Genomic DNA, 15,992 nt, shown 5'->3' on the forward strand with positions numbered 1-15,992 from the left:
CCGCGGACTAAATATCAGGGCAGAGGGCACCCCCCCCTGTCGCCGACCCCGGGGAAATGAGATTCAGCTCCGGTGTCGGGATAAACCTGGGGTAGCGGGGGCTGCCCACCCTCCACGTCCACCCCAGCCTTGACCTGGGGTATGAACAGGACAGCAAACCTCCCTGGTCACTGCCTGGACCCCACCCCTGAGCTTCTCCTTACACAGGAGCAGTGATTTCATTTCCGGGCAAGAACTGTGACCTCACTTCCTGACGGTGGAGCCCAGCAGAACGTGGAACCGTAGCCAGGCAACCCCGTTCTCAAACAGTCCCTACCCCTACCCGCTCCTTTGATGGAGAGACTGACCCGTAGACATGTTGTGCTGTATGCCAAAGGCCCGCGGCGGCCGCTGCTGCCGCTGGCGCCGCCTTTGGCCCTTTTCTCGGGGGAACCCGCAGGTAACCGGGGGAGGCCCCGGGCGGCTTTCTTAGAGCCAGGCCACCAGGCTCACCCGCCTCGCCAGCCCCGTGTGCCCTGGGGCGCCGGCCCTTCGGGGCTGTGGCACTCCGGGACTCGGGGCTGCCCGCGGTGCGGGCGGGGTCCCAGGGCTCACACAGTTTCACGCGTTGAGTCACTAGTCATCTAATAATTTAGCGAAATTCAGATTTCTCTAAGTGTGCTATAATCTGATGCTATATGCTTGAATGGGGTTTTTGGGGTAGTAAATAAGGAAAATGGTTTCGAAGTGGCAGTGAGAAGCCAGGAAGGTGATGGATACATACAGACAGATATAGACATCGACGTTCAGATCTATATCTGTCTCTCTTTCCCTATCCACATGTATACATACACACATATGACAATATGAAATTAGTTGTGAATTATTGCCGGTTCAAAACATGGGATTGAATGTAAGGAACATGGTTCAATGTCCTCAGCAGGAGGCAACCCTCCAGACTATTACATTTCATTGAGTCGTAAAAAGGTTGAAGAAGTTTGAGATAAACATAATGCTGCCAAATTTTTATTTTGCTAAGAAGGGACAGGCATATGAAATCAATCAACAAGCAAAAACCAGTCCATGCCATCTATTCTACCTAGCCAGGATCTCATGAAAGGAAGCACACTATAATGCCAGATATTAGAAAATTTATTATTTCAGGGGAGTTAATTACAATTTTGAGCTTTGCTTTTTCTGAAAAGTTTGCTAGTGTCTCTCTCTCTCTCTCTCTCTCTCTTTTTTTTTCATTTCTTTATGGATCCATGAAAATTATATAACTAACTAGTGTCCAGAAACTAGCAAAGAGAATGTTTTGGAAGTGGGGCCCAAGAAGTGTGTGTGTGTGTGTGTGTGTGTGTGTGTGTGTGTGTGTGTGTGTGTGAGAAGCTGAAGCTGATCAGGTTAAACTCTTGATCAGCCAGGCCTTGGCCAGGCTCTTAGAGTACCAGACTGGCGTGAGATCAAAGCTCCTGTTTGACCCCTTTCTATTTTTATGACTGTGATCTGGTTGGAGAGTGGGGACAGGAAAGCCACTAAGCCATGCCCCTTACTCTCAGGAGAGCCATCTCTTCCTGTCCTGGCCTTTGGTCACTCTCAGCTGTGCAGCCAAGCAGCCCTGGCAGGTGATGCTGCCGTGGGATTGAATTGGAGGGGGAGGGTGAATAGCGAGTGAGCATGGTCTCTGTGGACGGTATCTCTCCCCAAGTAGTGAGTTTGCAGTAAGAGGGAGGAGTTCTTAGGAAGCATTTTAGGTTTCTCTGAAATGTTGAAGTTATTGAACCAGGTTGAGAAAAAACACCTATTTTCTCATGTAACATTTTTGTGTCTCAGTGGAATATACAAGTATAGTAAATTATCAAAACCAAAATTTTCTAGAGCAGTATTTTATGAACATTGTTAATAAAAATTGAAATCATTACAGCGAATCTTGTTAAAAAGGAGAAAATGGATATTTTGGTTGCATTTAGGTTTTTTCCCTACAATAAACAATGCTACAGTATAATTTCTTGTAACATGTGCTTTTATTGCTATAGGTTAGGTTCCTTCATTTGGGAAGTTATGCATTTTTAAAATTATAATAGACTAGAGGCCCGATGCATGAAATTTGTGCAAGAGTAGGCCTTCCTTCTGGCTGCTGGCACCGGCTTCCCTCTGGCATCCGGGACCTGGGCTTCCCTCGAAGCCCGGCTTTGTCTGGAAGGTTGTCTGGAAGGATGTCCGGAAGGGTGTGTGGTCTAGTTAGCATATTATGCTTTTATTATTATTGATATGTCCAGATTAGATTAATATCCAAAATGTGAACTAGAAACACAGATATCATTATTGTTTTCATTATTGCTTATATTTTCACAGCATCAGCAGAAAGTGTGTAGAGGCTTTTATCTGAATTTTAACCGTCAGGGTCTTTGTGGAGAGTTACCACTTTGTCATTAGCTATTAGAAACTTGACATTTACTGTATTAATGCTTGTTTATTTGGCTAAATGGCTTTTCTTTTCTAGATTTCTTTTAAGAAAAATAGGTTGTCTGAAAGACAGGAAAAAGTGTTGAATCTGAAGAAAGACTTGTCAGAGATGCAGGAATGGCTGACTCAGGCGGAAGAAGAATACCTGGAGAAAGATTTTGAATACAAGTCACCGGAAGAACTTGCGAGTGCTGTGGAAGAAATGAAGGTGAGGCTGGGACAGTCAATGTCAGCAGACTTTATCTCTCCCTTTAAAGCCAATCAATCACACAAACAATCATCCATCTGGCTATAAACCATGATTATGCAATTGACCCTTGAACAACACAGGTTTGAACTGTAGGGGTCCATTTATACACAGAATTTAAAAAATAAATACTGTAAATGTATTTTCTCTTTCCTATGGTTTTCTTCATAACTTCTTTTTCTCCACCTTACATATAACATACAAAATATGTGTTCATTGACTATGTTATTCATAAGGCTGTTTATGTTACTGGTCAACAGTAGGCTCTTAGTAGTTAAGTTTTGGGGGAGTCAAAAGCTATTCATGAATTTTGATCCGTTGTGTTGTTCAAGGATCAATGGTACATAATCTTTCATAAGAGGATTTAAAATTTAAAAAAAAAGGAAGGGGAGCTGCTGTGATTCTAGTAAGGGAAGGAAGTTCAATGTGGCCCATGAGTTGAATCCATGTAGGGCCCTGAGATGTTTTCTTATATTAGAACCTTGGGGGAATCACAGAGAATGAATTAAAAAAATTCAGTGGCATCAATCACATTCACAATGTTGTGCAACCATCACAACTATTTCCAAAAATTTTCAGGAATAATTTTTTTTTCCATTAGGAACAAGAAAGACTTTCCAGCTTGCTTGGGGTTTATCCTTATTTCATCAGATGTGTTCTTCCAGTTACTACATGGGGCACACATATATATAAGCGGTTTGTTAGAGCAGGTAGAGTTGCAGTAGGAACATTGTCAAGGGATTTAATATAGACTGGGGCCACAGGATATATTTTCCGTGAACTTATATTCCTCTGTCAGTAGTCTTGGACACTTTTTAAAAAATATATGATAAAAGAACTGGACATCATTCCCAAATTTCCAACCTCACTTCAAGTCTCCTTCAGTGTCCAAGCCAAAGGAGATAGTGATTAAAGACTATTTTAAAAAATAAGATTAAGCAACACATTGAATGTTTTAGGCCAAAGTTAACTTGCCTAAAAGTGTAACTAAAGCAAAAATCTCTGCAGATATTTTTTAAAAAGTATTAAATTTTGCCCAGCCTGTGTGACTCAGTGGTTGAGTGTCAACCTGTGAACCAGGAGGTCACCATTCAGTTCCAGGTCAGGGCACATGCCCAGGTTGCAGGCTTGATCCCCAGTAGGGCACTTGCAGGAGGCGGCGAATCAATAATTCTCTCTCATTGTTGATGTTTCTATCTCTCCCTCTCTGAAATCAATAAAAAATATATTTTTCAAAAAGGATTAGATTTCATCCATGCATTATTATCTATGACAAAGGACTTTTATTTTACTTGTATTTTCACAGAAACATCTTTCTTAGTGTAGCTTTTTTTAAAAAAAATATTTTTATTGATTTCAGAGAGGAAGGGGGAGGGAAAGAGAGAAAGAAACATCAATGATGAGAGAGAACCATTGATCAGCTGCCTCCTGCATGCCCCACACTGAGGATCGAGCCCACAACCCAGGCATGTGACCTGATTGAGAATGAACTTTGATCTTCTGGTTCATTGGTCAGCACCCAACCATTGGGCAACACCAGCCGGACTAGTGTAGCTTTTTTTTTTTTTTAAAAAGCTTTAAAAATATTCAGTATATAAGGTATTTTAAAGGTAGCCTACCACGTTAAGAACCACCTTACTTCATTTATTTTCTTTACAGTACTGGCTTTGTGGTTTATTTAAGTCTCGAGGGATGAGAGTTTAGAAAAATGAGATTTAACACCCTTGATTGGGCAACATTCTATTTTTATTTTTCCAAACAACCATTTGAATTTTAAAAACCACTGCTCTTAACTATTTTATCCAACCTAGGAAAGTTTAAAACCATTGAGAAATAAAGAAAGCTGAACAAGAAAAGCATAAAGCTGTTTGTGGTTGATTTCCCTGAAAGTGAGACTTTATATTAAGTGCAGAGTGGGAGTCAGGAAAGAACTATTTCTAGATCAGATCTTCCTAGTATAACTTCATCATCTTGGAAATGCTGTTCAGTATCAGAAGGCTAGATATACTGATGTCACAGAGAGAAAAATACATTTGCATAATTTTTAAAGGACATCTCTACCATCGTGCATCTCAACTTTTGTGACCATTTATTCATTTCAGTCTAATATTTTCAGAACTCTAGTGGCTAATTAAAATTAATTCACTTAGATTCTTATCATGGGCCCAGACTTTGAAAATATTTAACGTCAGTAAATATAACTTAAGGATGACTTAGGTGCTAACGTTGCCTGCCTGTTATTAAACGAAAATGTTTGTGTGGGACTGTATTCATTGGGACATATAATGAGTGAGATTTTATAGTTAGTATTTTATTTTATTTTATTATTTTATTTTTTCAAAAAGCAGTCTTTTTAGTGATTACCTAAATACTGTTCTAAATTAGGTAGTTGAAATCATGTAGACGTTTTAATTTTGGTTTAGTTATTTTAGGAAAAAGAAAGACATTGGTTAGTGAGAAAGGGGGACAATTTTCATTTCTCTCCTTCCTTGGAGCAGAGGGCGAAAGAGGATGTGCTGCAGAAGGAGGTGAGAGTGAAGATTCTGAAGGACAACATCAAGTCGATGGCTGCAAAGGTGCCCTCTGGTGGCCAGGAGTTGAAATCTGAGCTGAGTGTTGTGCTCGAGAGTTACCAGCTTCTTTGCAACAGAATTCGAGGAAAGTGCCACACGCTCGAGGTATGCTATTTGTTCAGGAATGTGTTTCTGAGATTAAAACTTTGTAATGTACTGACCATTTCCATTTCTTGGAAAAACTTCATTTTTCCCCAAATACAGGATCATAAAGGAAAATAGTTCTTGGTTAATAGGTTAAGACAACGAAGCAGGGATAAAAAATATATAGGAGACCAAGATCTGCCCTCAATTAAGGTTCTTGGGAAAGTCATTTAACATCTTCAGACTACATTTTTTATATGTAAAATCAAGTTTTTCATATCACAGGTAATCTATAGGCAGATTCTATAGATTATAGAGCAATGTACTGTGAACATCTCTTTTGTTTTGTTTTTTTCTTTGGTTAGTGCACAGACAGGAATTGAGGTTTTAAAATTTTTTTATTTAGAGTGGCATCTACAGTTAGAATCACCTGAAAGGAAGCAGAACTTGAATATGCTGGTAATTAACTGGGCATTGGGTTTAAGATGCAGATGATTCTATGAGTTTTGTTTTTTTATTTAAAATAAAATTGAGTTCTTTCTTATTTGTTTCTATATTAGTGTGACTTTTATGTCATTGAAAATAGTTTAAGAACACTTCAATTTAAATTCAGCTCACCCTCAAACGATCATATTGAAGTATATCCTAAAATGGTAAACAGCACAACTATAATATTTAAACTGAACTCAACCATTACTTGCTTGTTCTGAAACTATTTTGTGGTAAAGATAAACATGGGTAATTGAGACTAGTTAATAAGAAAGCTACAACTCAAAACCTCACTCTTTAATATTAACATATTGTCTGATGTAAAATACAGGAGGTTACTCATTTGAGAAATTAAAAATTCTGTAAACACAACATATAGCGTTATGCATGCCTAATCTTAAGTTCTACTGAATGATCTTGGAATTGAACTTCACTACAGTCTTATGCATGTTTTCTTCTCTGTCATAACCACCCTTGATTTTGCTTTTTTTCTTTTCCTTTTATTTCTAGCCAAAGTAACAACTAACTCTCCCCCCCATATATAATTTTTTTAATTAAAAGATTTTTTTTATTGATTTCAGAGCAGAAGCGAGAGAGAGCGAGAGAGATGGAAACATCAGTGATGAGAGAGACTCATCCATCGCTGCCTCCTGCATGCCCCACACTGGGGATTGAGCCCACAATGCCCTTACCTGGACTTGAACGGCAACCTCCTGGTTCATAGGTCGATGCTCAACCACTGAGCCATGCCGCCTGGGATACATAATGAACGGAGTCCCCAAGTTATCCTAGGCTAACAGAAGGCCACCATATATTGTATCATTTCTTCAAGCTGTCTTTATGATCTAGAGGTGACAATTTTATAATAAGGAATGAGGGTTTGGAATTGCTTTGAGAATTACTTTTATAGTTACTTTGAAATTAGTTTGAGAGAAGAGAAGGAAAATGCAAAAAAAAGAGATATAGGTAAAAGAGACAAAATAAGGCCTTGATATTTTAAAAATGGTAAATGAAAAAGAAGAAAAAAGGGATTTAAAAGTGGGAATTATTTTAAAATTATGTCAGCAATTACCAAGGAATTTTGGGCAGAAACAGACCAAATTCTAAATTGGAGTGAGAATGCCCTTCTTAGAGGAATCCAAATGTATCACCTGGATTATTTTTAGGCTCCTTAAAAATATATGAAATCAGGAACTAGTTCAGACTTACAGAAGAATAGAGGTAATACTATTAATACATCTTTTAACTATAACTAATGTTAACTTTTTGCCATATTTTCCCAGATCTTGTTTTTAAAATAAAGTACATTAGTATTGTGGAACCTGTTTTCTTCTTTCCCATCCCATCTCATTTCTCTCTTGAAGTAATCATCACCCAGAAGTTGGCGTATATTCTTCCCAACCATATTTTTATATTGGTAATATATACACCCACTTATGTCTCAGTTATCAATTGCTATGCAACAATCTCCCCAAAACGTAGTGACTTTTGAAACAGCCATTCATTATTTCTCATGGTTCCGTGGTTGAGGTGGCTCAGTGGGGTGGCTTTCTGCTCCATGTGGTCCATGACTAGCTCACTCAGGTGGCTGCATTCGACTGGGGGCTCAGCAGGGACATCACGATGACCTCTCATTCCCCAAGCCTCTCTCCACGTGGTCTTCCAGTTTCACAGCTTCTCTACCGCATGGCAGCTGGCCTTTCAGAGGGAGAAAGCAGAAGCTCCCAGTCCTCTTAAAGGCTTGGTCTGCAATTCAACAGTCACATCTGTAACATTCTTGTAGTCTAAGCAAGTCACAAAGCCAACCCACGTTCCAGAGCAGGAGAAAAGAATTTCACCACTTAATGAGAGTAAGGGCAAAAAACTGTGGCCATCGTTAATCCACCGTAGTCTACCCTCTGGTCATACGTTAGTGTCACTCCTCCCATATTCACTTACGCTGTCCCAGGGACTCCCCAAGGCGTACCCAGTACAGCATCAAGCTCGAAACCCAGCATCAGGTCTAAATAACTGTGACTCTCAGGGCAGTTTCTTTAGGTGGAGGTGTGGCACCGCTCAATCTGGAGACTTTCCCATTAAAAAGATAGGTTATCACGCCCCATACACTCACATTCAAAGGTGAGCGAGACATAGGAAAACCTCAGCGGACACTCCATTCAAAAAAGTGGGAGCAGTGGAAGGTAAATAGCAGTCACTGTTAATAGTGACTGAATTGTAATAAAAGTCACTCTGAAATCTGGCCAGGGCCCCTATACCAGGGGCAGGACTAGTACTTGATTAGGGACCAGTTCTGTTTCCTGGGAATGCTGCTCATTTTTCCTATCCCATAAGAAATTGGGCTCTGCTTGCAGCCGAGTAGATGTCTCTGCTGCTTTCCACCTGTAGAAATTTGGGGGACCAGACACACCTTTTATCTTTTAGTCTTATTCAAGGGCTGGCAAATTGCAGCCTGAGGGTCAAATCTGGTTTGTGTCTCTTCCACTATGGCCTGTGAGCTAACAATGGTTTGTATGTTTTTCATTTTTAAAGGATTATTGACAACAAACAAAAACACACACAAAATAAACAGAAGAATCTGTGGCAGGGACCAGACTAGCTTGTGAACTTACAATATTTACTGTCTGGCCTTTAATGGAAAAAGTCGCTGCCCCCTGACCCGGTAAACACAACTCATTTGGAGTGCAGGCTAGAACATGCCTCTCTCAGTCAGTGGATCCGAAAGAGAACCAACCGGGAGGCTCTGTCTGGAACTCTTTTCCCTACATTTATCAGTCAGATAAGCTCCTCTTCTGTGGGGAAGGGGCTGTTCCTCCCATAATTTTCTCCTCGGAAGTGGGGCGTATAAATTTATCCCCCTGAAATCCCGCATAGGAATGGGGAATAGTGATTGCCATTAATACAGTTAGTATAACTCCATTTTGGCAAAATATGGCTCTTTGCATATAGAGACATGTTCATATGAATTTAGAAAACAGTTGGAAAGAGTATACAGCAAATTGTTACGTCCAGTAGCTCTGAGTTGGAATAGGATATACCTACGGAATTACAGTTTTCTAAATAAATGTTAAAAAGTGTTGCAATTATGAGTGCTTTTACCTTTCTAGTTTAAAAGCAAACTAATAATATATTCCTCCTATTCTTTTTTGCTACTAATTAAATAATTTTTTTTTTTACTTTTAACCAGTTCCTTGGAACTTATTTTCCTGTAAAGAGCAGCTCGCTCCTCTTTGCCTCCCGTCTCCTTCTGATTGGTCCAATGTGATTTCGTAAAGAATGAGGTTTTATTTCATTTATTTGAAATTCCAATTTCATCAGTTTCTGGATCTTGGCCTATGCTCCTGTCTAAATGCAGTGATTGTTGAGTAGAGAGAATAGGTAGCACCAGAGATACACGCATCTCTAAATGGCTGCTTGTCTAATGCACCTTCCTCCTTGCCTGCTCTAGGAGGTATGGTCTTGTTGGATTGAACTTCTTCACTATTTGGACCTTGAGACCAGCTGGCTGAACACTCTGGAAGAGCGGATGAGGAGCACAGAGGCCCTGCCGGAGAAGGAAGACGCTATCAACGAGGCCCTGGATGTGGGTATCTGTGTCCTCTGTGGTATTTCTTGTTGTAGGGAAGTCAAATGAGTATTAAAATGAGGGACATTCTGCCTTACGCCAGCAACGCGTTTTCCCCCTCAGCAGTTTTCAGTGTTGCCTTCTATTGCTTGAAGTGTTTGTACCGTCCTTTATATTCAGATTAATGGTGACCCACTAACTCAGTCCCCCAGTGGGTACTTGTTTGTTAATTAGTGTATTGCAGACGTCAGGAAAGCACTGGAGTGATTTTCCTGCTTCTTTTTACCAGTCCCTGGACAGAACTCTGCCTTATGTTATTAGAACAATTGCTCTCTTGTTTCTTCATAAAGTTATTTTTGCCCCTAAGATATGGCAGTGACTCCTACCGTTTGCAATGGCTCCTACTGTGTTATCTTCAGATGTAACAAGTTGGAGGACAGGGTGGAGAGGGACGAGTGAGAAGTGTGGGATCTGTTCGAGGAGCTCGACTTGAATTCCTTGAGGCCAAGAAATGCACCTGATTTTTCTTTCGCGATGACTTAATAACTGTTTCTTAAATGAAATAAAATATGAAGACAATAGAGCTGATTTTTAAAAAAAAGGAGGAAGAGGATAGCTATGCTTTTGAAATTGTAGGGACACGTGATAATTAAGCGGATGATTGGATTGAAGGTCAGAAGTAAGTCAAAGGTGGTACCTGAATCCCAGGAGCTGGATGCTCTGCTGGAGAAAAGATGTCACTTCTCAGATAAAGGAGCAGAGTGAGAGGTGAAGAGCATGAAAACAATGAAAAGCTTAATTTAAAAATGAATGTTTTCCTAACATGAGAATTAAAACATGTGCATTCTAGAAATATGGAAGATGGAGAAAAGTATAAAACAAACTAAGATAAATACTTTTAAACATTTTGGCAAATTTCTTCCTACTTATTATTAATATTTTTTTGTTAATCTTCACCTGAGGATATTTTTTTCATTGCTTTTCAGAGAGAATGGAAGGAAGGAAGGGGGAGGGGGAGAAAGAGAGAGAGAGAAAGAAACATCAATGTGAGAGAGACTCATCGACTGGTTGCCTGTTGCACAAGCCCCAGGGGAGGGGGGGGGGCGGGGAGTGAACCCGCAACCCAGGTAGGTGCCCTGACCAGGAATTGAACCGCAACCCTTTGGTGCCCAAACTGACCTCTAACCACTGAGAGGCACTGGCCAGGGTTCTAATTATTGTTAATTATTGTTAATTATTGTTATTACTTTTTAACACACACACTGGAAGGTAGTACATTATAGTAACTGGATCAAAGACTTTGAAATCATAAGGAGTCAGGTTGGAATCTTAGCTCTTCTTTTTACCATATGTATGTAGGCAAAGCACTTAAGCTTTCTGAACTTCAGTTTTCCCGTCTGTAATATGAAATAATAAAATTTAACTCCAAGGTTACTTAGATTTATGTACATATAAAGTGTGTATACAAAATAGTACCTAGCTTTCTATATATGTTACAGAAAACTGAGTACCTATTTTTGTAACATAATCAACAGTTTGAGATAATTTTGCTTTATAGTATTGTGTTCTGATTTCAAACTTTGTATCACACCATGAACATTTCCCCATGTAATTAATAATTACTAAAATTATTTTATGACGTTGTATTGTCATATGTCATCTTTCATGCTTTGTCAATTTTATGTATTGTTTAATACCATGATGGATATTTTTGAAAATTAATTATTCCTAGTCTTTTTCTTGGGTAGAAAATGAAATTAGTTGTTTAAAAAACAGACACTTTTGGATCCTTGGTACATTTTACCTCAGTAAGTGCATTATTTCTCCCCTCCCATCCCTGTCCAGTCTCTAGAATCTGTTTTGCGACATCCAGCGGATAATCGCACCCAGATTCGGGAACTTGGCCAGACCCTGATTGATGGAGGGATCCTCGATGACATAATCAGTGAGAAACTGGAGGCTTTCAACAGTCGATATGAAGAATTGAGTCACCTGGTAAGAACTGGGACGTGCATGAGTGCAGACTAGGTGTTTGTGAGATGGAGCTGACTTCAAGAACTTGTACCAAGGGAAAAAGTTGGTAGCCAACATTACGGGGGTGTTGTGGGCTTTGAAATACTAGCTGAGGAAGAGTAAACCTAGCTCTACAGGCAGGCAAAACTTGATGATTAAAAAAATCTATCTTTGAGATGGTTTCTGTTTATGAACTATTTCATTTCCTTTGAGTTATATTGTAGCTGTATATAAGGATAACTCATATTGTCCTAGTAAATACTAGGCCGGCAGAATTTGACATTAGCTGTTGTGATAAAATGCCAAGCTGTCTTAGATGCATATTCAGAATGAATTGCAACGTGCATGCTCATATCAGTAAGTAGAGAAAGGAGACTGTTCTTCCCTAGGAGGGTTAGATGGATATTAGTGCTTTCAAATCCATATTAAATAATAACTGTTGATGCTGAGCTCTGGAAAAGAATCAAGCTTGATTCAAAAGTGTAGCAAGTAGTGGTTTACACACATGTGCATGGAATTTGTTTCAGACTTTGGAAAAAGCTTTATATGTTCACTCTACTGATAGATGTTTGTTATATTTTATATCCTTGTTGATGGGCTAATTGCTGGTTTCTGAAAAACCTTAAATTCATAATAAGTGGCAAATTCTTTGTTTAATATATTATGTAGGACCTTTACATTTTTATATATTGTCATTGTATGTAGAAAGAAGTAAAAATGAGTAACTCACTGCAAGATATATAAGATACCAGAAGGACCTTTTCATTGTTATCATTGCTAGTTATTTATTCATACTGCTCACCAAAGTCTTGAACTAGAGCCTGCATTTCTTTTCTTGGTGATCAGATCATAGGGTTTTCTTATATTCAGCTATTTATGTTTGTGCTGAGAGACTAATGATTCAGTTTTATCCCCTGTGTAGGCAGAGAGTAAGCAGATTTCTTTGGAAAAACAACTCCACGTCCTGCGGGAAACTGATCACATGCTTCAAGTTTTGCAGGAGAGCTTACGAGAGCTGGACAAGCAGCTCACAACCTACCTGACAGACAGGGTAGACGCTCTCCAAGTTCCGCAGGAAGCTCAGGTACTGCCATGGATCTGAGGTGTTTGAGTTGTCAGAAGAGCAAGTGTAATTGCCTCCCCACCTGCAAGAGAACCAGCCCCTCCGGCCATCCCAAACCAGCAGTCAGTGAGAAGGGTGACCTTGCTTTTGGGACAGCATGGGGGTTTTGGAGTTCTCTTGGCCTTTCTGTGAAACCCTGGTAAACGATAGCTTTCTTAGCTATGAAACTGGGAAAATTCCTTTTTTATAAATAAGCAGTGAACATTAGAAATGACAAATGCAAAGACCATAGTTTGTGCACAACATACAGCAGTCCGCGTTTTTATTATACTGTGAACTTACTGAAACTTGAACAGGGCTCTGCATATTCTTATGTAATATATGATTATATGAAACTTAAAAAAATACAATCTTCCCCCCTTCTAATCTCTTTGTAGAAAATGCAAGCAGAGATCTCTGCCCATGAGCTAACGCTGGAGGAGTTGAGAAGAAATGCGCGCTCTCAGCCTCCAACCTCCCCGGAAGGCAGGACTGCCAGAGGAGGAAGTCAGATGGATGTCCTGCAGGTGAGCGGGGGAGCGGTGTGTTGGCAGTGCTTACTTGGATGCCTTTGGTCTTCTTTTTGATGCAAACAGTGAACCGAGGGACACATTGCAGGTGCATTGCATCCCAGGCAGAGCTGCAGGAACAGATTATTGTATGCGTGGAAGATATCGAATGTGATTCTATAGTTGAGTTGAGAAGAGATAGCAAGCTAGGTCTAGAAGTTAGCTTGAAAAGTCTTCCCCTTAATGCAGAGTCCCCGTCAGTTCTGTGTGGCTAATTCACCGGGCACCACTCAGTTCTTGGTGGTGTGTGTGAGATTGACTTTCACTCTGAGCTCATGAAAAATACTCTGAGTTCTAGGTTCCTGACTGTAGTTTTCAGATAGGTGAGAAACTTAGTGAAGTTTTAATTTCAGCAAGGCCAGCTTAGCCTTTTATTATATCTAAGACTGACACACTGAATATCAAGTGATGTATGATCCTGGGTAACCTCGCTGAGTTCCTTTATGGAATGCTTTTATTGGTGCTTTATTTTTACAGCTTTTTAGCAGCATGTGTTATACTAATACCGTCTGTTGAGAGAGGTTATCATTCTGATGTGAATTGCTTATTATTTTCATTTCTTCAAACAGAGGAAACTTCGAGAGGTGTCCACCAAGTTCCAGCTTTTCCAGAAGCCTGCGAACTTTGAACAGCGCATGCTTGACTGCAAGCGTGTGCTGGATGGTGTGAAAGCAGAACTGCATGTGCTGGATGTGAAGGACGTGGACCCTGATGTCATCCAGACCCACCTGGACAAGTGTATGGTGAGGGCGCTGGTGGTTAATGGGCCCCCTGGGTTTTCCAGCAGCAAATATGGCTTCATCTAGCATAACGTACATGGTTTGCTCAATATTTATTTGTCTCCAGTGTGCTAACAATAGGGGTGAATGATGAAAAACAGTTTATAAACTAAGAAGTGTGGTATTTTCCTCCAAAGACATTAGGAGAGATAGGGGAGATAGGAGGGAGTAAAATCAATTATTACAGTGTCATGAAATTAAAAAAATGAGAAAAGGCATAAATATACATATATATATATAAATAAACAATTAAAAAACAAAGGAAACACTCATAATCACAGTATGATGTTAGAAAAGGTTTTGGCAGAATATGACTAATAAACTAACCTTTAAAGGATAAATTTGAGGTAGCTAGAAGAACCATACTTAGAATGGATGTTAGGAATATTACCATGTAAAAAAATGATTCTTAAGGATACTTAAACTTTAAATTTTAATTTATAAAGTGTAAATCTAAAATATGAAAGAAGAAATTATACTTAGAACAGATGTCAGGGATATTATTACAGAAAAAATCATTCTCTAGGAAAATTAATTTTAAATCGAAGTTTAAACCTAAGATCTGAAAAAAATATTTAGAAGGCCTTATTGCTGTTGCAGTCTTGAATTTTAAAATTCAATTGCTTATACATTTTAAAATGTGGCTAAGCATACACACTCTTAGAATTAGTGTTCTGCTTGAGAAGAATCATGAAGAAGCTGAAGATGACACTTGTTAAGACAAAAGTTTGGGATGAGTTCTTTGTGCTTATCAAAACTATAATCTCCACATGTCTGTTAAATACCAAAGGTTGTTTGATTACTCAAAAGCTGAAATAGGTGGAAGAATGAATAAATAGGATACATTTCTGCGTGTGTGTGTGTGCATGTGTGCACACACTTATATATGTAAATATTTACTGAGATAATAGAGGTCAACAAAGCAAGCACCATTCTTGACTGTGTGTAACTTGGCCCAGTGGTCTGTTATGTGACAGAGCCATGTTTCAGGTCAGGATCACGATGAGTGGAGACAAGAGAACCTGCACAGAATAGTTTAAGGTAACTAAGATGAAGACAGCTCTGAATTTGACTTGATGACTAAAATTTCTTAAAGTCATATTCATCTTGACGTGATGAGTTGTCATATATCTTTTCATTACATAAGTAATATGTACCGATGTAGTAGACTTGGTACTTCAGAATTGAAAGGAAAAAAATAAGAATGCGAATACTTCCAAATTCCAATAGGCAGAAATATAGTCAGAATTGGCTTTTTTTTCTAATAATAGCATTTAGGACTTTTAAAGTCATAATTTTAAAAATGATAGACATTCCAATTTTTAGTCCTGATATTTTCACATTTTATGTTGGAAAAATGTTCTTAAACTTTCATAAACTTTTAAAATACATATCTGAGTGTTTTTTTTTAAAACAAGTATAAATGCCATTTGTTTGTTTTCTTCTGATTTAAAAAAGTTATTGCAAACTTGATGACATTTTACTCATCCTTTGAATCCAAATCGGGGAAAGATAAAGCCCTTTGATCTCCGTAGTAAAATCATAGCTGTCAGTCTGGATAAGCTGTGTTCTGAAATGGGTTACTGGGTTTTCACTGTGATGTGTGCGATTTGTCTTGTTTTCTTTTTAAGAAACTCTATAAAACTCTAAGTGAAGTCAAACTTGAAGTGGAGACAGTAATCAAAACAGGAAGGCACATTGTTCAGAAGCAGCAAACCGACAACCCTAAGGGGCTGGACGAGCAGCTGACTTCTCTGAAGGTGCTCTACAATGACCTGGGTGCCCAGGTGAGGACAGCAATGCACCACCACCTCTCTCGTCTCTCTGTCTCTCTGTCTCTCTCTGTGTGTGTGTCTCTCTCTCTTTTGTGCATTTTAAAATTTTACTTTTGGGAGAATGCGCGTTTAAATTTTATGGTATTAATAATGTTTTCAGTGATTCCAAGAATTTTTATTAATTTTTAAATGTTTGTGCTAATATTGCAGTTATTACTAGTTGTATTTATTGAAACTTATTTTTAATATCTAATCCAGATTCACTTTATATTTTCAATGACTATTGACATTTCAAAAGTAAACTTTAAAAATAATAGTCCCCGTTTAAACTCAGGTTATTGGTTTATACCAATA

At 39.0% G+C, this 15,992-nt stretch overlaps 1 protein-coding gene across 7 annotated transcripts in view; it reads left to right on the plus strand.

Annotated features, from left to right (window-relative positions):
* The window catches only part of UTRN (utrophin), a 446,319-nt gene that overhangs the window by 163,539 nt on the left and 266,788 nt on the right, over window positions 1-15,992 (plus strand). For all 7 annotated transcript variants that reach the window (XM_059700586.1, XM_059700589.1, XM_059700588.1 and 4 more), the window contains 8 exons: window positions 2,483-2,653; window positions 5,191-5,370; window positions 9,284-9,418; window positions 11,246-11,395; window positions 12,336-12,497; window positions 12,914-13,042; window positions 13,654-13,827; window positions 15,495-15,650. In XM_059700586.1, coding sequence (XP_059556569.1) covers window positions 2,483-2,653; window positions 5,191-5,370; window positions 9,284-9,418; window positions 11,246-11,395; window positions 12,336-12,497; window positions 12,914-13,042; window positions 13,654-13,827; window positions 15,495-15,650 — 1,257 coding nt within the window. The remainder of the gene's footprint in view (window positions 1-2,482; window positions 2,654-5,190; window positions 5,371-9,283; window positions 9,419-11,245; window positions 11,396-12,335; window positions 12,498-12,913; window positions 13,043-13,653; window positions 13,828-15,494; window positions 15,651-15,992) is intronic.

The sequence above is a fragment of the Myotis daubentonii genome, chromosome 6 (genome assembly GCF_963259705.1).
Source record: "Myotis daubentonii chromosome 6, mMyoDau2.1, whole genome shotgun sequence".
Lineage (NCBI taxonomy): Eukaryota > Metazoa > Chordata > Mammalia > Chiroptera > Vespertilionidae > Myotis > Myotis daubentonii.